General features: G+C 52.4%; 1 protein-coding gene across 6 annotated transcripts in view; it reads right to left on the minus strand.

Annotated features, from left to right (window-relative positions):
• Positions 1–3,106: 3,106 nt before the first annotated feature.
• ST3GAL3 (ST3 beta-galactoside alpha-2,3-sialyltransferase 3) overlaps positions 3,107–23,056 on the minus strand; it is a 192,736-nt gene continuing 172,786 nt past the window's right edge. For all 6 annotated transcript variants that reach the window (XM_010582509.1, XM_010582507.1, XM_010582508.1 and 3 more), the window contains 2 exons: positions 20,545–20,691; positions 3,107–7,019 (listed from right to left, as the gene is read on the minus strand). In XM_010582509.1, the coding sequence (XP_010580811.1) occupies positions 6,930–7,019; positions 20,545–20,691 (237 nt within the window). In that variant the 3' untranslated portion in view covers positions 3,107–6,929. The remainder of the gene's footprint in view (positions 7,020–20,544; positions 20,692–23,056) is intronic.

The following is a 23,056-nucleotide window of genomic DNA, read 5'->3' on the forward strand; positions in this document are numbered from 1 at the left end:
GCGTGCGAGCCGCCGGCGGAGCCGGCCGCCTCGTCTTGTCTCATCTCGTCGGATTATCCGGCGCGGGGATGACAACTCCCGCGTCCCTCCTGCGGCATCACCTGCCAGGGAATGCGCTGACACGGGCGGCGCCGGCTAAGCCGTCCTCGCCGCCGCTGGCGGGGACGGTGGAGGTGGCACGCGGCCCGGAGCTGCTGCCCCAGCTCTGGCGTGGCACCGCGTGGTCGCCCCCCTGCTCCCAGCACTCCCAGCGCGGGCGGCTTGGCCAGGCCTGCGGCCGTGGGTGGCTTCACACCTGCCAGCGGGACCGCGTGGGAGGGTGGGCTGTGCCGTGGGGTGCCATGGGGCCGCGCTGCCCCACGGCCGTGGCTTGAGGCTGCTCCCATCCCCGGTGGGGCGGGGCGAGGGGGTGGCCCGGGGGACTTGGCCCAGCAGAGGTTTGGAGGCCCAGGAGCACCCTTGGCGCGGGGAATCAGCCGGGGCAGGGGACGGGGGACAAGAACAGCATCCTCTGCTTTGCCGGGCTGCAGGCTAACAGGGCTGCCTGCTTGGAAAGTTTCCGTGCAAGTGGCATGTCCTGCTCCAGGTTGCCTGGCTGTTGCTGGGGGCTGGGACCGGCCACAGGCCTCCTCATGCAGGGGGAGCTGCCCAGGAAAGGCTGCCTCCCCCATGGACAGCCCTCGGAGCTTGGAGGCAGCCCCAAGTGCTGGCTCACCCCAGGGGTTACCCCATTCCCTCCCACCTTCCCCGTGGGTTGGGCTGGTCCTCATGTCCCCAGGGTGCAGGCGGGAGCTGCTGTGGGTGTGCTGGTGGTGGGCAGCGGGCTGTGAGGGGCACGGCACAGGGGGATATCCAGGGGACCCCATATGGGTGGGCCCACGGTGTCCCCGGTCCTGTGAATGGGGTGGCTGTGCAAAGCCATGCAAAGCCTGGCGTCTGCCCTATTCCAGGTGTGCTCCCTTCGTGGCTGCTGCCCCAGACACCTGGGGGCCCTGGCTCCCCCCTCTGCCCCTGCCCCTGGGAGATGTGACCCCGCTGCTGCTGTCAGCCCCGCTGATGTCCTGCCAGCGGCACCTCCTCCCTGTCTACCCGAGATCACAGTGGCACGAGGTGGCACAGCCCAGTGCTGTGCCTGTATCTGGGCACTGCTCTCTCCCCTTGGGCTCTCACAAGTATCGGCTCTGCCCTGGGGAGTGCTGAGCGTGGGCCAGGCCCCACAGGGTGCTGGGGTGCAGGGCAGGGTCCCCAGCCCCACAGGTCTCCAGACAGATGGGTGACCTGCTCCCTGGCTACTGCTGGCAGCAGCTGGCTTGGTGCCTCCCAAGGCACCACCTACATCAGCCTGTGCTCCTGCACCCCCAGGGCTGGGATGTCCCCGTGTCCCTTCTCTGGTCTGGAATGAGCCTTGCAGGGCCAGGGCCCGCTGTGACATCTGTCCCCGAAGGTGCCACCCTTGCGTGAGGCGGGATGGAGGTGATGTGGTCCACTCGGTAGGACTGAGCACACCGTGGCTGCTGCTATGCCTGTGTGAGGCTGTGGCTTGGTGTGACAAAACATGTGGGAGACAGCTGTGATGCAGACAGACCAACCGGTTGCACCGTCCCCATCTCAGCAGTGACACGGCTCCTTTGGGGACACCTGCTCCAGAACAAGTGTCCTTGTCTCTGCTGACCTGAACGTCCCACGGGCCATCCCCATGTGCCCCAGTCCCAGGCTGTGTACTCTCCCCTTCCAGAGCCCTCCCAAGGCCAGGACGGGGCATGGGCCACCCCCGGGCTGGCCCAGCCCGATGGCAGCGGTGAGCCTGCTCTTTAACGACTGGGAAGAGAGGAGGGCAGGAAGGAGGGTTTGAGCAGCTCCAGCATTTCCTCTCTGGGAGGGATCTGGAACTTGCAGCCAGGCAGCGGGGAGGGCTGGGCGGTTGCCTCTGCAGTGTCCCATCGGTGCTGGCAGGAAGCCACCCCTTGCGTTTAGGAGCTGGCGGGTCTGGCAGACCGGTCACCCACCTGGAAGCAGCCACCCCATTCCCCCGGGTGATGGGACTGTCCCCGACTCGTCCTGTGGCTCCGGAAGCCCTGTGGCATCGCCGGGGTTTGCCGTAGGAGTTACGCTCCTCCTGCTGGGACCTGGCAGGTGTTGGAGCCAGTCACAGCCTCAGCCCCCGGCTTCCTAAAACGCTTCCTTCCTGGACGCTGCGGCGAGAAGGTCACTTGGCCGGACACCTGCCTTTGTTGGGGCCGCACCCAGCCCAATTGCTGCCGTGACCCTCGGCAGAAAGCCACCCCGCTGGCAAGGAGTCCCTGAGAGAGTGGGCAGAGTCGCAGGCAGCCCGATCCCGGCAGGACAAGCCCCCACCCCTCTGCCCTCTGACATGACACTCGCCCAACCCGCGAACCCCTCTCCCACCCCTCAGGTCACCTGCAAGGAGGAGCACAGCCCTCTCCTGTCCCCAGCACCAGGCCAGTGGCGTCGGCCAGCTGCAGCTCCCGGCAGCTGCCTCTGGGTTACTGTGCTGGAGGAATCAGCAGTGAAACCAGGCTGGGGACAGCCCGAGCAGGGGAATCCCTCTGCCTCCCCTAAGAAAGGCCAAAGGCAGCAGAAGAAAGAGGCCAGCCAAGCTTGTTTGATAGCTTTATTGCTTCTGTGATATGACTGAATTGATGTGACATAAGCTGGCTTGGAGGAGCCTGCAAGACTCTTGCCCTCCCTGCCTACAGGGGAAATTAAAAAAAATCGGAGAAACTAAAACTAATTTTAAAAACTCATTGAGTTCTTGCATCTCAGCTTGGTACAGTACCGGCGAGCGCACTGGCCTTTGGAGCGAGTCCCTGTGCAGGCTGTGCAAGGAGCCAGTGCCCGGAGGGGCTGGGTAGTAGCTGGGTCACCCGCACCGAAGGACACATCTCGTAATACTGCATGTGATACACGCTTGGAGTGATGGCACGTGCTGTGCTGGTGCCGGTGGAGCTCAGCGTGGCGGCCAGGCAGTCTGGAAGCCCTTGTCCATCCCTGCTGCTGCCTGTACCCAGCCTGCCTGCCCCTGTTCGCTACAGACAGACGGACAGCCCTGTCCTGACACCTTCCCCCTCTCCCAGAAGTGCCCACGCTGAGGGGTAAAGCAGCACGGCAGGCCCTCCCTGCTGCTCCCTCCCAGGAAAGGCAGATGCTGGAAGCCCAGAGATGCTGGGCTGAGGGATGCTGGGCCACAGAGGATCCCACAGCTGGCTCCTGCTCCCTGGCCATGGTGCCTCCGTTTGGCACATGTGAGCTTGAGGCCACAGCACGGCCAGCCCTAACAGGGTGAGCTGGTGCAGGGAGCCCGATGCCAGGGTGGTGGGCCCTGGGGAGGGCTGTACACCACAAATGCATGAGCAGCCTGTGCTCATGGTGTGGTCAGCGCAGCAGCAGCTCTCTGGCAGCCGCTCTCCCCCGGAGCAGCATGTGCTGGCTGGCCTGCAGCTCCCCAGACCTGCTCTCGGCACCAGCTGGAGCAAAACCCCGCTGCGGTAGCTGGCTCCCCGACCTCCCTGCACTCCCCCGGCCTCTCTCTAAGCAGGTTCCCTGCCACCCGAGTGGCCTTTCTGCACCGCAGCGCGTCAGAGGCGCCAGGCAACCCCGCTCTATATTTAGGCTGTGGAGAATTCCCCTGGGCTCTCCCTTCTGAGCTGAAAAGGTGAGTCACTGCGAGGGAGAGGCCAAGACTCACATCCGTCCCACTGACCCTGCTCTGACCTGCGCGCACCGCTCTGAGCTGGCAGGACTGCAGCGTTTCGGAGGGCGGGAGGTGGCTGCAGGTGCACACGGGGAGGCAGCCAAAGGAACGGCATCCAGGAACGAAACCCAGCGCTGCGCGCTGCTCCCGGGGCTGGGGTGCACACCCCCATTGCCCGGCCATAGGGCTGCTCTGTGGGTGTGCTTGCCCCACCGCTGTCAAATGGGACAATGAGTTAGAGGGGAGCCTTTGGCCCCCAAATAACCCCCCATCCTCTCTTTCCTTCTACTTGCAGGTGGTCCTGATCCACCACAGTCACCCTGGGCCATGTGCTCATCTATTCAGCCTGGGCACTTTTGCCCGGAGGCCCCCATCAAGGTGGAGAGAAGGGCTTGGAGTTACCTCCCTGGACTGCAGGGACAGCTTCCCATCAGGACCTGTCCTTGGCCGTGGTGGGGAGCTGGGACACGAGGGAAAGCAGAGCAGTGGCCATGCTCTCTCCTTGGACCTGGAGCCAGTGAACTGGAAGATAAAGGTGCCCTATAGCTTTGTAGTGTTCAATAAAGCAGACTAAATCAAATTAATGCCATCACAAGCCTCTGTTGCGGTGCTTCACCCAGGGGCTGGAGAGGAGGCCAGCACGGACACCGAAGGCTCTTCATCCCCCTCCTCCTCCTCCTCCTCCTCCTCCTGGCTTCAGCCACCTGCTCTCTGGCATCTCAGCTCACTGTAGTGTATGGATGCAGCTCATCACCCCATCACTGTCCCGGGGCTCCCACAGCAGCTGGTTAAAAACCCAGTTCAAGCACCAAGGTGGAGGGCAGATGCCCACCTTTCCCCAGCCACAATCTTGGCCAGGTCCAGCCCAGGCACCCCCACTGCCATCGTGGCAGGGACTCTACAGACGACGGTCCCAGGTCCACGCTGACACACAGGAACTGCAAAGGGAGTGCCACCTGGCAAGAGCCATGGAAATCCAGTCCCTTGGGCTCCTTGAGCAGGAAAAACAAATTGGGGGAGAATATTCAAAGGAGTATCTGCCACAGCATATGCTCAAAAACCTGCTGGAAACCTCAGCTCTCCAAGCTGGAAACTTCACGGAGCACCCTGGGGGGAGGCATGTACTGGGGGGAGCAGGGACCACCTGGCTGGGAGGCCAGAGGGACAGCAGAAGGGACATGGGAAGGAGGAAAGGGAGAGCCTCCCAGCATCTGTCTTCTGCAGCCTGGAAGGGGCAGGCAAGAAGCAGCCATGACCAGAAGCTGGACAGGACTTGTCCCTGAGCAAGCTCCTTGGCTATGGGCACACCACACAGGAGAGGCTCCTGAGGGTCACATCGCACACTGGTCTGTGGGCAGCACCCAGCACCATGTCCTGAGAGCTGCCTCTACCTGCTGCCTGGTCTCAAACCATTCCATACAGTTTGCTCCTCTGCCTCACACCTGAGTCACTGCCTGCCCCTCCTGCACATCCCCTGTGGGGTCTCAGCACCAGAGCCACAGCCCCCTGCAAGTCAGCGGGAGCAGAGGCGGCCCAGGGGAACCATGCGAGCCCTGCTCTGAGCATCCCTTGTCCATGTTAGGGCCATGTTCGGGCCAAGTTCTCCCTTGAGGTCAGAGCAAGGCAGACTGCAATCCTTGGGCTACGTCAGATGCAGCGCCAGGACCATAAGCCCAGCCAGCATCTCTCCGGGATCCCCCTCCGCTGACCCCAGCACTGGCTGGCTGCACGCTGGTGCCTCAACACACAGGGACTTGGCTCAGGACAGTGCCCATGGGTGCAGTCCAGCACGCTCCATGCTAGGAGAGTGTGGGAGCCGATTTCCACCTGTAACCATTCCCCTCGCAATCCCCCTTCTGCCCATGCTCTCCAGGTGGATGAGACCACCCTGCTGTCCTCACACTCAGCTACGTTGCTCAGTTTATTTCAGCTCCTCTGAAATACGTATACAAATCAAATGTGCAAATACTGCATCTCGGGACCAAGACGGCAAAGGAAGGGATGCACTCCTGAGAGCAGGAGGAGCAGCAGTGCTAGAGCAGCACGGGAGGAGCTTGGAAACGAAGTGAGCAGGGGTCGAGCAGAGAGTGAGGGTTCCCAGCAGGCACCCATCTGTGCCAGCAGGCTCCATCATCACTGAGGTCACACGTCGCTTAAATAGGGAACATGATCGAGTCTTGAACATAAACATCTTCGGCAGCCTGCTCTCAAACTGTAAAGCTTCAGATCTCTGTGCAAGATCTGACCTCCTTCCAAAGAATAAATTACACATTTCCCACACAAAAATAAAGCGAGACGCTGTCCAGAAACGGTGACACCAATCTGCACGGACTCCACGGGGGCCCTGCACAGCAGGCACAAACTGAGAGGCCTGAAAGCCTTGAGCACAACGAGGCAGGCTCCTCAGTGCCATGACAGGCAGGAAGGTGGGGAGGGTCTGCTGCAGGCAGAGAAAGCCATTCGCTCCCTGCTCCACCTTGGGGTCAGGGCAGAGGCAGAGCAGGGCAAATGGCTATGGAAAAGGCAGCCAAGTAAGTGGCTGCTGCTGCCGCCTCTACGCAGGAAGCAAGGAAAAGTGCAGAAAAACAAACCCGTGCTCATCTCCATCCAGAAGCTCCAAGTGGAGAATGAGGGAAAGCCATTATTCTCCCTTCGAATTACAGCAGCACCAGCGACACCAAAGTTTTGGACGGATTTGTTTTCCTGGGGAAAGGTCTGAGGCCGGTGACAACGCAGATGGAGCATGGAGAGGCCGGGCTTTTCGCAGGGCTGTGCACAAGCAGACTTTGCCTTGCACTTGGTATTTCTAGTATGATTCCAGCAGAGTTTCTTTTAAAAAATAATACTTTGTACATTCAGGCATTGCTGCCTCGGGGCAGCATCACCTCCCATTTGGCACAATCGTTTTATTCACAAACCTTTCTTCTCTCTCCTGAGTCTTTCCTGTTTTAATTCAGGACACAGAAGATCCGTCTGCAATGCAGAGTTCAAGAACTGCCCACTCAGCCCCTTGCCCACCTCCTGTCAGCTCTAGGCCTGGAGGCAGCAGATGCAACCCTCGTGCAAACTGGCAACGCGAGAGGGTCTTCCCAGAGCACCTGGGCATCTCTGTGTGTCTTCAGTGAGGTGGGATTCTTGCGGCGGGCTGCCAGTGCCTGCTCCCAGAGCTGCAGCGTGCGTCTTCGTCTCCTCCCTTGGAGGCAGTGGCTGCAGCCACTCAAATCCCACTAGTTAGGTCAGTGATAACTCGGGCTTTCACCAGCTTCCGCAGGAACTCCTTCTCCCGCTGGATGTTGTGCGTCCAGGACTGGAAGGAAATGGGAGAGACAGGAGGTCAGCAGCTATCCTAGCCAAGCATGCTCCCGTCCCCCACGTTGCGGGAGACTCCAGCTGGGGCAGGGCAGTGGCTTCTGCCAAGGAGACAGACCCCGCTGCGGACCAGAAGAGCCCTTGCAGACCAAGGGCCTTCTCTTATCTAAAGCCGATGCAGCCAGCAGGGTCAGACCCGTGTACCTGAGGTAGGAGGTCTTGCCGCGGGCTGCGTGAAGTTCTTTTGGCACGGTGAGATCGGGGCAACCCAGGTACCTTGGGCAGATGTAGCTGGTTACAGTGCCCTCCCAAGCCACCGCACACAAGAGTCCAAGAGCGCAGAATTAATGGTGATGTATGGCGGGGAACAGAGCTGGCAGAGAACACGGTGGCAGGACATGTTTGTACACAGCTCTCTGCCAAGGGAGGTCTCTGGGGAATGCATGGGGGTGCATGCAGCTGAAAAGCCCCAAGACCAGCCCCATCAAGGCCGGCTCTTGCCTTCTGCTAGCCCTATCAAGAGGAAATCACATGCTAAAGGTTACACTAACACAATGCGAAGGATGAAATGGTCACATCTCCCAGCCAGGCATTTCAGGGCAGTGAGTGATTGCTATAGCCGGTGTCAGCCCATCCAGATGTGTTCCCTGCAGCAGGCTTTAGCTGTGATCACAGCATCTGCCATCACCCCCTGCACTTAATGCGGGCATGCATTAATGAAAGTAGTAAGTGGTTTGTCTCCCTGGGGAGACCAAGGCACAGCAGGGAAAAGCAACTTTCCCCAATATCTCCCAACAGCACAAGAATCCCAGTAAATGAATCCAGTTCCCCAGCACAGTGCTCTGGCCAGTAGGTAACCTGAGCTCTAAATAAGATCTGGACCATGATAAAATCAGTCTACAGGAGCCTCCCTGAAATGGCCTCAAACCAACAAAGCGCCAGCCCAACAAGCCCTCTGAGGGCACTCTGTCATAGGTATCTAAACCCAGTTTACCCACCGCAAACCGTGGGCACCTGCCTGCAAAGCACTGGTTGTACCCATCACACAATGTGCATGTGGCTCTCCTGTCATCTGCTGCTTGTCCTGTCCTGTCCTGTCCAGGACGAGGAGCTCTCAGCCACAACTGCTGTGTGGCACTGACAGCCCTGGTCATGGTGTGCAGCCTGCTGCCAAGAGGTCCAAGGGACTGGAGGTCCCTCTCTAGATCTCCAGCACATTTGGAAATACCTCTCTTGCTGCTACTATGCGTTTACAAGCCACTTCCATCCCCTCAATGCACAGGAATGATGACAGTTAAAGCTGCTAAGGAAAGTTCAGGCAGGTCTTATCTTGTAACCTGTGTTCAAAAGAAGTCTTTGAGTTCCTCTGCTTCCACTGACAGTTACCTGAATGCTGCAAAGGGTGCACCAGCACTGGGAACAACAGGGCCACATGTGGTAAACTGTGCTGGTGCTCTTTGGGACTCTGAAAATGCGGAAGACCCCATCTCTAAACTGAAAAGATGCTGCGCAGAAACAACTCAGTGCTTGGCTTCTGCTAGCATAAAAGCAGAAACTGAAAACTGGCACTGGGAAGAAAGCTGGCTCGTAAAAGGAAAAAAACAGGAATTTCAGAAAGCAGCAGTGGAAGCGGCGGTGGTGCAGAGCAGAGGGAGCTGGGAGAACAGGGCTGTGTGTGCCTGTCACTTGGAGCCAGAAAGCCAGGATCCCCCAATGTGCTGGAAACAGTCCCACATGTGGCATGTCAGCTGGGGGTCCCGGGCTTGGCCCCCACCATGCAGCAGTGCCTCTTCTGACAACACAGCCCCTTGCTAGGAACGCACGGCACCGGCAGAGGCAGCCAAGTGTGCGTGTGTGCTCCTGCCAACAGGCAGTGAGCAGCTGTCTGCTGGCACAGAGGCCACGCTGGGAACACCAGGTCTCAATGCATTTACTTACATCTGGCTGGGCTTGTTGTTCAAAGCCTATCTGGAGCACCAGGGAGCCTGATGTGCCTGATACATCATAGCACAGTCTGATCCCTCCTTCACGTCTTTCAGCCTCATCAAACAGTATGAGAAGCCAACCGGTTTCACCCAGGGCAACCTGCTTGCGTCCCTTGGTAACTGGGGAAGCAGCCACTTCCAGGCAAACTCAAACCACCTAAAACGTCACCTCAGGCCACATTCAAGTGCCTCATCTGATGGCAAGAGGAAATCTGCTTTGCGAAAGGTGCAAGTGGAGCAGGAATTTAAGTACAGGAGGTGGATAATAAAACTTTGGGTGATACAATTGCAATCTCTCACATTACGGCTAGGTCTGGCTCCAGCACCGACTGCAGGGCTGCTGGCAAGACCTATAAACCTCTGGCTGTTCAGCATCCAGGCTGCTCTATACCCTGGGCACTGCAACAAACTCCTCCCTCCAAGCAGAAAGTCACATGTAAGGGAATTCAGCCTCCCACTTGATTCATGAATCTTAGTGGTGTCCGGGGCAGTACTCTCAAATGTTTTGTGGCTGAATGTAAGACCACAGACGAAAAGGATTCCCTGGTGAGGATGGGCTTTCGTCCCTCCCAAAAAGAACTAGCAGGGTGCTCGGTGTGGTGCTGCTCCCCCCACGCCCGACAGCAACGCAGGCAGGGGGGATGAGGCATGTCTTCAACACCAGCTCCAGTTACTGATTACAGGAGAGGGACTCACCCCACTGACAGACAGCGCTAACCAGGTGAAGGAAGCTGCATTCCAGCACCAGCGGCAGCAGTGGGGAGAAGAGCCGGAGCAGAATTCTCAAAAATGCCAGAGAGAGGCAGGCACCTCACTCCCATTGCCCCAACAGGGGAAAGGCAACAAAATACACCCTAAACTCCAGCAGGTTTCAGGGTGTATACACCCTAAATAGCACCCTGGATAGCACAGCCTGGGTAGCACACACTGCCAGCAGGACTTGGCAGGCGAGAGGGCTCTGTGAGCTGGCTACAGGGTCTTGTGAAAAGCCAGGTCTTGGCAGGCTCAGGTTTGCTTTGGGGCCAGGACCACATTATGGCTGTTGTAAGGGGAAGTTCTCTTTTGCCACCCCTCACTGGGTATGCCGAGGTGCTCTGTGTAACCAAGCTTGCAGGCAAGTTGTCCTGGAAATCTTTCAGCTGACGCAGTGTCCTGAGCTGCATCAGGATGATAAGAAAGAGGCAACGGTCTGGCCACCTGTGTCCCCACAAACAGGGTTGTGCTGTCAGAGTGCTCATTTTGACATTTTAAGCAGAGGATTGTGAGCAGGACCTGTGCCTGGAGGATGATTACATGAAGCAGCTGCAATGTTGGTGGTTTATTCCTGCTACTCCTGCAAAGAAGCCTTTTCCTGCCCGTGGATGCTGGATGCACTTTGGCTGCGCTGGCAAGATGCTCACTGTCCCTTCTGACTGCTTTGACCTTCTTCCCGTGCACACCGAGCCATTACTGCCTCATTTCCTATTCCTGTACGTGGGATTGTTCACATTCACAAACCTCCTGCCCCAAGTCCTGAAGCTAAACCTCAGCATCACAAGCAGAAAATTCCAGCTCTTCTCTCGTGAATCTGCACCTCCAGACAGCAACGGAGCAGCTTGGAGCATTCACTGCCACCTCCACCCTCTTGTCCCTGCACGTCACCACCACTGCTGCTCCTGCAACCTGGCAGACTGGCTCTGCCCTCTCCCTGCTCCACTGCTCGCATCGAGCAGGCGTCGGTACAGCTTCCACTTGTGCAAACAAAGGGGCTGCTTGTCTGAGCCCACAGCCAGAGTAATGAACTTCTGGGAGTTCCAATAGGAACGTCGCAGGAGGCTCCAGAGCCCTTCTTGTTCTTTGGGGATCAGGCCGGGATTTTTTTGCTTTGGGTCTTTCTCTGTGTAGTGAATGTTTGCTCTTTTCAGCAGAGAGAGAGAAGCAGCAGGAGGAGACTTTGCCCTGCAAGCACATGCACTGTTATGGCTGTCCATCCCAGAGAGGTGGCAGTGGGTCTGATCATTTGGTCACAGTTGTTAGATCAAAATTTATCATCAGTTAAAGCCACCTTTCAGGGTTATGCAAATGCAGCAACCCCAAACCACCTGTTCTTTTTTTCTTGACAGTTCCATGAGGAAGCACACAACATTCTTTGTCCCTTCAAAAGAAGGCAAGTAGAATATTTTAAGACTAGGAAAGTGTTTCAGAGACCAACCCAGGAGGAAGGAAGGTAAGCTCCCCATCTGTAATCAATTACAATCAGGGAATGCCTCAGCTTCAGAGCACATTAGTCATATCAAGTATATTGCAATATCTTAAAATACAGGAAGATTTAATCAGAGAGAATGAAGTCAATGAGGAACGCATTCAAGAAAAACAGAAAGTTGTAAAGCAGGAGGTTTCTCAATTCTGTTACATCCTCTGTATTTCTGCAGGTCAGCAGCATTTCTCCCTCAAAACCTACACAGAAATCACAGCAGCAGCAAGAAGTGCTACTTCAGTGGTAGCAGTCGGTTTCCAGTCTCCTCCAGTGCCAATTTATCTCTGCCTTTAACCTCCACTGCCTTGTCTCTACAGCTGCCTATTTTTCATGATTCTGCTGTGCCCACGCCCTTGCTCTGGTCCCGGCATGGTGACCACTCACACTAGGTGTTTTGTGGCCACCCAAGCAGCAGTTTCACCTCCCAGTGCACCTCCTGTGACCCCAGTGCCCTGCCTCGTTCAGGACCCGTTGCCCCCTCCTCAGTCCATCACCCCAGACTGCCCCGTCCGCCTGCACCCCCTCGGCAGTCACAAGTACTGAAACAAAAGGGAGGGCTGGGCACCCTCCTTTTTTCATGTTTAGGAAATTTACTCACAGCTCCTTTATGCCCAGTCATTCTTATACCAACCTGAAAATTTGAACAGCTCTTTTAGCTCCTGCTTATTCTTAATACATACAGAGAGAGCAATTGTATCTCTTCTCAGTCTTCATTTTACCAAGCTAAACAAGCCAGGCCTTCCTTCTACCAAAACAGGCTGTTCATTTCCCCTGTGAAAACTGGGAAATTTCCCAGAAGTGTAGTAGCTCCCTCTGTCCCTATTTACCCCAAATTTACTTCTCGTGAACCAGAAAAAAGGCTCACCATTGCCTCATGCAGAGACAATTTTTTCTCTCTACAAGAGTCCTTTCCTCTAGTCTTTCCAGAGCTGTATTTGCCTTTTTTTCCCCACAGTAACAGCCTGGCATCCTGAATTATCCCGTGATTTATTTGTACCTGTCTAAGCACTTTCCTTCTCCACCATTGCCAAATAACGCTATCCCAGCTTTAAGTCAAAATTTCTGGTATTGCCCCAAACAGCATGACCTTCCATTCATACTCTTAGGTTTCATGCCACCCAGTTTACCCCTGTTCTCAAGGTGTTCATGGTCTTCCTGGATGGTATTTTGATCCTCCCTTGTATTGACCACACCTGGTTTTGTCTCATCACAAATTCCACTTGCACACCATTGCCTTCTGTGCCAAAAATCATTAAAGCAAACACTAAACATGACCTCCTGTGGAAACTCCCAGCCGTCCGCTCAGAGCTGCTCTTTGTGTTCTTCTTTAGAGAGACTATTCACATACAGGTGTTGCACCAAACCGTAGCTTCTGAAGCTTAACCAATAATATCTCATCTCACATGGCACAGTATTGCACGCCTAAGTGAACTTCAGACAGACTGGGCTACCACACTTCCTCTGTCCCCAGAATGATTTTTTTTTTAATCAAATAAAGATATTAAATTAGTTTTTGTAACCTGCCTTTGGTAAATCCATGTTGTGTTTGCTTTCAGGATTTAATTATTCTTTCATTTAAACTTTGCTCTGAAGTTCTAAATAGTACCTCTGAGGTCAGATTAAGAGGTCTGAATTTGACAAGATTACTTTCCTTGCCTCGCTCCCATCCCCCAAAAAAAGAAAGGAAGAAGAGGTATTATGTCCACTACAATCTAATCCTGTGGAACCACGTGTAACCTGATAGATTTATTGAGGACCTTTTCCTCTGGACTTGCAGCTTAATTGGCTCAACAGCGCAGCAGCTGGAACAGAGATCTCCCAGGCTCTCACACCTAGTGCATTAGCTTCAATGGCTTTTGCCTTTCGCTGCTGACCCGGTAATTTTCTGTTTCTATGAATTTCTCACCATAAGCCACCCTTTCCCTCACGTTCATCGTATCACCCTTATGGAGGTAATATATTAATTCATGTGGTTCCCATTTTGGCTCCTTAATTCCTACGACTTCTGCTTCCTTCACCTCCCTGGATGCTAGAGCCCTGGTAATTCTTTCCTTGTTTCCATATTATTTGTTTGGCAGTGGGACTGTCCAGTGTTTGTTTATTTTCCTTTGCAAGATCTAATTCAATTTTACTTTTGCCAGTTTCCCCTTTATCTCTGTCCGTTCCAGCCATCAGGGGTGAAGTCTCCTGATGCTCTCCCCCACTTCTCTGTTACTTCTAACACCACCTTCGAAGCAGTTATTTATGAAGTTATGCCTACAGCCTTTCCCTGCCAGTTCCCCCCTTGCTGCAAACATGAATTGCAGATAATTTTTGCACTTTTCACAAAAAAGATTCCAAGTCTACAATGAGTCTGTGAGTTCTTCAGTCTCAGTTTTGGTAGCCCATTCTCCTAGTCTAAGCCTAAATCAGGGAGGTCAGAGTCTGCACACACGTCCCAGTTCCACTGAGCACCCCACCAGTACTGCTGAGTACCACCCCACAGTGGGGGAATAGCCCTGCTTATCAAGCTCCCTCCTTTTGGAAGAAAAATCTGAGTTATAACATCCCTTCTGTTGCCTTTCCATTTAATTTAACCATGAAGGCACTTGATCAAATGCTATTTCCTAAAATGTCCCTCTGCAAGGTCTTCATGCCTGGTAAAAACAGCTCTGAAAGGCCACCAGCTCTTCTTGCGCCCTCACAGTTGGTGAGAAGAACTGTGCTAGCTACTGCATCTGGGAATACTTGGGCTCTCCCCTTGACAGTACTACTGGTTCCTACTGTACATCCGTGACAGTGCGATTTCTGGTGGTACCTAGCACCCCTCCAGAGGTCTGTGTTCAATGTCGGGGTCAGCAGCTGGGCTCTAGCACACCCCTGTAAATCTTTTACTGTCTTTTCCTACAGAGATCTTGTCGAAATCCTAGTTCTGTTTTTGTCCATCCTACAGCCTTACCTTCCTTGCTGTTATTAGTGCAGAGTGGTACCCCACGAGTGTTACCATACTTCTGTCCTACTGAAAGAGACAATACCTGTGCTCTGGTCGTGACTGCTATTCCATCAATCTTTTCTGGATTTCTACTCCATAGACACACAGTCCTTATGCACAGGCACAGCATGTGAGGCCTTCGTTCAGCCAAAATGCTGTCAAACAGGTGGCTTTTAAACAAAGACAAAAATGTATAAACCTCATCAGTCATCACTGCTGGCCCCAAGAAAAAGCACTGCCCTTTCAGAGGTCCCCCTGCCCCAGCCCCTAACCTCCCTCTCCAAAGCTGACCTCCATTTCAGTCTGCACCATTCCGTGTACTCCAATTGCAATTCATCAGCCAGGCTCGAATAGCTGTGTTTTTAGTCTATAAATCACCAGGCTAGACATCTGCCCAGCTTTCAAAGGAGTTTTGTTCTTCTTGTTGGCTACCGCAAACTTTAAGGTACTTGGAGGCCTGAAGCAGCCCAACAACCCCCTCCCAAGCAACTTGTGTTGATTTAAAATGCAAAGGACGGCTTCACAGAGAGAGCCCAGATGATGATAAAGCGCTATTGTTTGAGTCTTTATGGGCCGAGACTCCAAACTTGATGTTTGCGGATTATTCTGAGAGGTAGCTGCTGGCGGGGAGAGACAGAGACAAAGCTGTGTGTCACTGCGTGCTGCAGGCCACCTCCCCTGGCCCTTGTGACAGCCCTTACACAGGCTGAATAAGAAGTGTTACAAGATGGTGTCCTCCAGCATCCCACAAAGACCTGCTGGGGAAGCGGAGCCAATGATCAGAAAGAAGCCATCAAAGGCAGCCGCACCACCTCCCCCTCGGGTCAGGCAGCAAGTCACTGAAGTGCCGGGCACAGCTGTATCAAAGGAGCTGACACCTCCAACAACATCGGCGCTGGCGCTTGATCTGCTTCTACAGCGACAAGGAGACAAGTCAGCAGCTCCACCGAGCGACACAAATGCCACAGAGGGGCTCTGGATGGATAAGGGTGGCTTTTAACCACACATTCTCCATTTTTACCAACTGCAAGTGTGTGAGGCAGTCTGCAGCCAGCTGCCGAGAAGACACCTCGGGGCGTTCCCTCTGTGGCATCTGAGGTGACTCCTTGCTTGCATTCTTGCTCCTGCAATAAATGACCAGGAGACTGAAGCCCACCTCTGGATTGCGAGGTTGGGGAAGGCTGTGTGCTAGGGCAGGGCAGGTGGAGGAGGAATACTGGGAGCCAGTCTTGTGCTTCCTTCCCATGATTTAGCACAGCCTCCTGCTCTCTCAGTTTCATCAACTCATGTTTTCACTATTCTAAACACTGTCACCTTCCCATCCTGCAACAATTTCTGCCTGAAACACTAGCCTGTTTTGCCATTAGCAATGAAGGTCTATTGTAATCCTTACAGGCAGGTACATTAATTTTTTTATCCAGAAAAGCCTTCACTCTATTTTAAAATTATTCCCTTTTTCCTCACCTCCATTTCCATGTTTCCTTTGCTATGTTTCCAGTGGATCTGACACTTCTGCATTAACAGAAGACAGAGACCTGTGATAAAAATACACTTGCATGGAGTGCTTGGGCAGGAAGCATTACAAGACCTGAGCAAGAAATAAAAATACAATAAACTATCAAAATTCAGCTCTGATGGACTCACTGCCACAAAAACAGAAACAAGTGAGCAGACACCTTGGCAAGGACTCAATCATTTTCTGTACAGCATTCCTGGAAGCAGCCAAGGGTTGAAAGCTGTTGCAAAGTTACTGGGAATAGGGAAAATAGTAACTGAAGGGGGATGACACACTTGGACATTCTGCAATTTCCAAGTTAAAACAAAGAGGCGGGATCAGAGCTGAAAAATCACTGATGAGAGTTTACACAACAGCACTGGGTCTATTGGGCAGCCATCTCCCAGTAACAGACCAGAGACCAGTAGGCTGTCTTCATAGTACCCAGAACCCCCCTGCTGGAGTGCAGGCCAGGGACTCTGCACCCCTGGCCCTGATGGGGAGAAGACGAGAGATAGGGGAGAAGGTGCTGGGCAGCAGAGCTGGGATCGAGGGGCGGTTTTGCCCTGCAAGCATTGATCTTCCAGCTCACAGCCTGAAACTGAAAGCACTGCACCAGTGTGCTTTCAGCTCTCCAGAGCACACTTATGAACAGAAAAGGGTCCTCTCCACTAGGTCTGCCTGGATGTACCGTGGCTGGAATACACTGAGCTACGCAGGACAGAGGGTAAGGAAGCTGTCCAGGACTAAACTGGAGAAATTTACTCTCATGAACATTCACAAGCACAGAAGAATCCATATGCGTTTTGCAGCCATGCTACTGACCAGAGTCCCAAGACCATACAGTTCCCCTTGACTGGTAACACCGATGAAGTTCCAGAGCATCTGCCTCATCGCAGAGCCTTTTCCTCTGGGGCAGTAAATGCCTGCCCAGCCCTCGGGAGTCGGAGATACTGGAAGAGGCAGCGGAGGCAGCTGCCTTCTGTGGTAGCCACAGCAGCACAATCTTGGACCTCGAGGGCTTTTACCCCCGCAGGGAAAGCAAAGACTAAGCAAAACTATACACTGGGTCTGCCTGTTTCTCCTCTTGGAAATTCAGCCACCAGGCCCACAAGGCAACAGGAAAAATCACATTCATTTCCACAGAGATTTTATCACCTCAGTCTTGGCATGGGAGAGGCATCTCCGCCCAGCTCTGAGCAAGAAAGTGCATTTTGCTGGCTTTTTTTATGTAATCAGAACAAATTCCTTGGAGATGAGTCACACAGTTTCAAGAGTGTCCAGAGAGATGTCAAGCAGGCCGCAAGTGTAAATCAGTGACACACCTTGCTGAGAGGGTGCATGCTCGCTGGCAGGCTCTTTGCCCCTGTGGACACCAGGCAAGGGAAGGGGCTCAATGGATGTTCCCAGGGACGCTCCCACGAGCCACACACACACATGTGGCACCTCCAGACCCAGGACACTGCTGGTGTTTACATTCTCTCTGTAAAGACAGTGATGGTTTCAGGGTGGAGCTGGAGTGCTTCCCTGCAGCTGCTCTCCAGGCTTAAACACTGCAGATTTTTGGTTATTCAGGCTGGAGGAGCCTGGCAGTCAGGGAAAAGATTTCAACTTCAGAAACAGAAGTTCTGCCCCACCAAAGCCTCGTCAAACTGCAGGGGTTCCTGCCTGGGATGTTTGTTATGGTGGAACACCTGCATCCCATGGCAGTTGTTTCAGTGCTGTGATGTTGCTATGTTAAGCAAACCCGTTCCACTCCCTTGTCCGGGAATGAGTACTCCAGCCTCCACGGGTCTGCAGGCCAGACAGAGGACAAAGACGATACCTGTGTAATTTCAAGGCATAGCCTGCTTTAGTGTCTCCTTTAGAGGTTGAAATGTAGAGGAGGACCAGGAAGAACTAGACTCAGACGCAATCCCAGAGGTCCAAAGTAACACTGAGGAAAATGCTGTGGATGCTTTTGGGCCTTTAGGTATCAAAGCAGATGGAACAGACAAAAACATTGGTGGATCTTGGCTCTGGGTCAGTCTTCTTTCACTAATGCCAAGGGCAAGGCTTGGCACAAGGTACCAATGCAGGCCAGCCTCCCGATTTGGAAACCACATGCGGTTGTCTCTTCAAGCAGGGTGTGCAGGGCGCTGCCAATGTAGAGTGGGGCAAATATCCATTTGTGTGTTCTTTGAGGGCAACTGCAGAAGACACAACCCAACTATTACACCCTTCACCTTTCAACTTCACCCTCAGGTGACTAACAATTACCAGCTACCATTAATATTAAACGGGAGAGAAAGAAATGCAATCCTCTCTCTGCTCTTCACATTCCACAATATCACAAACAATTTGTCATATTGGGAGGGGCAGAGGCAGGAGGAGCATTAATTATTGATACTCGGGAACAGATGGCTTTTCTTGTACCAGGGCAGCGAAATGTAAGAGGAGCCGGTGGGTAAGGATGTGAGGATTAAATGGGTAGACACATATCAGATAACGAGCCTTCAAGTGGAACAGGAACCTTCCTCCTAGGACCAGCTCCACTGGCCTGCAGAGCTCTCAGCAACAGCCCCGGCTGCAGAAACAAATCCAATGACATCTGAATTAGTGAGGCTTCACCAGAACCTTTCAACGCTCCCTCACTTCTGTACAGAACATCCTGGACATGATGACTGACAGCTTCCAGACAGCAGAGGCTTGACAAACCAGACACCAATTGGTCTCTCTAGGAGACCCTACTGGTTGCATTTCACATGTTCATCCTCATCTGCTGTCCTGTGCCATGCAAGGTTTATTCCTGAGACCACATAAGGTGTCCAGGAGTGACTCCCTCCTGCCTTCCACTGGCTTCTACATCCAACTCAGGGTGCTGGGCTCCAGAATCAGAGATCCAAGTGATCTGGGCCAGTGACTTCAACCAGAGACTCTGTCATCCAACTCTTTTTGCCAACTTTTCCTATTGATCCATATAAGGATCAAGAGCAAGACAACTTCATTCTTGTCAGCTCCTTTGTGGGTGTCCTTGAGGTCAGAGACATTTACCAGGTTGCAAAACAGGCTTGGCACAGGACACCCACTGTGAGTGTCCCCATGTCCAAGAGCAGACCATGGGACTGACATCCTTATGAGACAGGAGGAACAACGGGGCAAGAGTGATTCTCCACCAAAGGCAGCCGATTCACCAGAGTGCAAACAGTGGCACTACAGAGACAAAAGCCTTTCCTGAAACCTTCATCGAGAGTCTCTGTATCCACTGCTGGAGCCAGGCATCTACATCCATTTTCACTTTGGTGTACTTGTGTGTTTGCTGGAAGACTAAGGAACCAGCTGTACTGACTCAGACCTGGGCCTGGGTAGCCCAGGGTCCTGTCTCAAGCAGAGGTTATAAGCAGATGCCCAGGGAAGAGTCAGAACTGGGCAAACCAATGGTGACACCTCCTCTACTACTGCAAGAATGATATTCCTCAGCTATTTTCCGTTTGGAGATTTTACAAGCCAGACACCAACTCTGTACATAGTGACTCAATTCAGTCTTCCTCTTTGGACATACTCTTTAAATCCTGTAAATGGGCACACACTTTCCCAGGCAGGACTGATTAAATCCATGGTTATTCCACTGAGCAAGGCAGACTTTCTTGCTACCTCCAGAGGCCCAGAAGGCACCTCAGGACCACAGCGTCCAATCCCTTGATATATTGGGGACCTCCTCACAGTCTTTACCCAAACTCAGTTTGTTCTCTTGGCCTCTGCTAAGAGGTTGTTCCAAAGCCTCATTATTCTGATAATTAGACATGCTATTCTCATTTCTCAAGCTGACTAATCACTCATTTCCAACTTCTCTCAGTCTGCCTGGGGTCATGCAGCCTGCAGCCTGTGAGAGTCCTAAGACACGTACAATCTTGTGATTTGGAAAAACACAACTTCCCAGCTTCCCTCCTGGCCTGGATCAATGGCAAAGTGCTCAAGGTGAACAAATGCCAAATGCCAGGAGACAGCTACTGTCCATGAACAATACAACTTTTCACAATGTGGCGTAGGATGGAGAAAGTTTCCCTACCTAGGTGCCAGTGAAGAGGGGGAAGCAACCTTAGAAAGACCTGGGCCACATCCGTCCTGGGAAAGATTGAGCTCTACCAAAAAAGCAGCAAACCTTCCCACTATAGAAGCTTTGATCAGCGTCCAAGTTTGCTCTAGTTTAGTATGGGAAATGGACAAACCTGAAAGAGTGTCTTTATACTGCTGCATTATACCAACACGAGAGCTTTTGTTCCTCTAAAAATGCTGTTCATCTCACTGTGATAGTACCACAAAATGTTTCTCATGTAGATCTGGCTTTAAAGAGCAGTCTCCACAGAACCATGATGTGTTTACACTAGCTAACTGCTGCTGAACAGTCAGCTGAGAGCTAACGTGCATGGGCTAATCTCACCTCCCCCACATTTCACAGGGGCTAAGAAGTGGATCATCTAGCAAAAGAAGCCTATGGATTAGAGAGCAATACAATGGATCAAAAAGCAGGAGGAGGCCACATCTTTTCAACCCCAGAGCAGAATTGCTCCCTTTCACCCTACTCAAGTTAACATTTACGTGAATCTTTTCTCCACTGCTCGAAGAAGGAATCACATTATATACACATTCCAGAGAACTTTTCCCAGCAGAAATAACCATTTTTAACACACATTGCGCTTGGGAGAATGTCTAGAATTTTACAGGCAAATGCATGGGTGGAGCTGTGTTTTGACCCATACAGGAAAGCGTGAGTTGACGTCACCATCCCAGTCAGGCTCTGGAGTCAGGGCAGTCGGCGGGCTTGGGAGGAAGATGTACTTGGCAGGAGCTCCCTACCTCTTTGATGGCAGACATCTTGATGTTCTCATAGTAGTGCAGCGGTGCATTGGGTGAACTCATGTCATAGCCAAACCCAGCTACCGCCACCTCATCACAGTTGTGGAGCGCCATGGTTATTGCTACGCTTCCCAAGGTGGGGATGTTCTGAGAGGAGAGAAAGCAGGAATGGAAGTCATTAGCAGGTTGCCATTTCTATAACCAAAGATTTCCTCTTATTGTCTGTGCTCACAGGGGCACTGCTGCTGCTAAGCAGAAAATCAGGAACAGGGTATTTGGCTGTATCGGCACATCAGCTGCCCAGTGCCATCTTGCAGGGTCAATACCCTCCCAACTTATAGAGAAAATCATATGTTAGCTAGCTTCCTGCAAAGCATCTAGCACAAAAGCAGCGGCTCTCATTTGAGGGTCTATGACCTGACTCTCCAGGGGAGTATTGCAGGGCAGAGGGATTAATGCAAATGGTCAGACTCCCCTTCCACAACTTTGCTATCCTGAGAATGGGGCAGCAGATGACCTGGAGGATGAATCACAGCGGATACGTTAGTTTTCTGAAATGAAAACAGACGTAGATACTGGGTTACAATTCTGTGCACGTTGCTGGCTTCCCGCTAGGCTAAGGAAGAATACTTATCCCAAACAGGCCACCACAAAGGAGCAGAAGTGAGGAACAGTACAAACTCTTTATTTTACTGATGGCAAAAGCAGTTTAAGGAGGCTGTTAGACAGCTCTGGGAGATGGAGATCAGGCAGACCCAGTCAGCGGTGTGCACTGAGACCCCTTCCTTTGCTCAGGAGCACCCTCCCAGGCAAAGGGCACTCTGCCCTGTGCCATATCCACCCTTCGTAGCCACAGCATACTGGGAAGCCAGTCAGAGATGGGTGCTAGCATTCTGAGCAGGGACACCCCAACTGTCCTCTCCCGTCTGCTGACCAGCCATTTGCACCGAAGTCCAGCCTCAGCCCTTCCCATTTCATATGGCTTCTGCCGAGGCCCTGTGACAGTGGTGCTGTACGGCTGCAACTCCTCTTGTGCGTTCAGGTGAACATGACCGCTGTGATAGATGAGTGCTTCCAGTGCAAAACCCTAGCTCACAGACTGTTCTAGCTCCCCTTTAGGCAGACAAATCCAGAGGTAGTGTTACCCCAGGGGCTAGGGAGAGGCTGAGAAATCCACCCACATATTTTATCTTCATTTGTAGAGCATCCAACATCGGCCATATCAAAAGTTTCACGAATTCAGAGGACATGCTCAGACAGTCACCAAGGGTGACAGCCTCTTAGCTGAGATGTAGAAACCAGCTGCACGCTTATATTTTGCATTTAAAACGGTTTACCCTGAACCGGTGAGCAACGCTCTTGCATGTCACCTGATGTTTGTAACAGACTGGGAACACAATGTTTTGAGTTTCTGCCGCTCATTCAAAGGAACCAGCTTTTGGCAGCACACTACCTTGCTCGCTTCTGATCACCTGACCAGTCCCAAGACCAACATTTTCCAAGCAAAGAATGCCACCCATACCCTAGCTGAGATGTGCAGAGCTGGGAGCACAACACATGTGCTATGGAGAACTCCAATACAGTGCACTGGAATTACACTAATCTGAAGACAAACATGCAAAAACTGCTTGTGGCTAAATCAGTGAGACATCAGATTAAAACATTTGCAGTGCAACTGTGACTGTGCACATCTCAAATGAAAAGACCTTACTACATCCTCCTGTGCCAGCTCCAGATGTTAGGAAAAACAGCAGAGTCATTTTGTTCTCACTGCTTAATTTCAATTGACCCATACAGGAGAGCAACATTCATAAAAACAATATTGTTTTTATTCTGGTTACTTTAGTTAATTATTAATTCACTTGTAGCCATAAAATATCAAGGAGGGGTTTAAAAAAAATTGAAAAAAGGTTATTAGGCAAGGATAAGAAAATTCCCCCAAATTTCAAAATATGCAACAACATCCTGTCTTCCCAGGCATGGCAGCTGAAATTCAGATATTCCCAGCTTTATGTTTTACATAGGAGATGACATTCGGATGTCACTGGAGTTGCATCAGCTGGTAAGTGGACTTGCCACAAAACCCTTTCCCTCAGCTAAGCTGTAGTTACAGTGTCCAAAACATAGTGAGTAAATGGTTACGTCCTTGAGAACGTGTAGTTGTTGGGAATACGACAGCGTTAACACCACCCACACTTGCACTGGGCCCATTCCCACGGTACAGCTCAAGGGAGACACAGGGTCTTTGCCTGGAGGGAATTTCACTGGCCAAGTTAACATTTAAGAGCTAACTTTCTAATGTGAGTCTTAACAAACCACAGAGAATTAATCATACTCCCAACCTTATGGGAGGACTGCCAAACGACCATAACTTTCTTTCAAGCATATTCTTATTTCTGTTTGGAGAATAAGAGATTACAGAAATCAAAAGTGAACTTTCCTTTGGTCACCAAATATCTGCCTGATTTTATTCTACATATAATACCTCCAATGGCCTTTATGGAAAAATAGG

Source organism: Haliaeetus leucocephalus, unplaced genomic scaffold (assembly GCF_000737465.1).
Source record: "Haliaeetus leucocephalus isolate CR32 unplaced genomic scaffold, Haliaeetus_leucocephalus-4.0 Scaffold848, whole genome shotgun sequence".
Lineage (NCBI taxonomy): Eukaryota > Metazoa > Chordata > Aves > Accipitriformes > Accipitridae > Haliaeetus > Haliaeetus leucocephalus.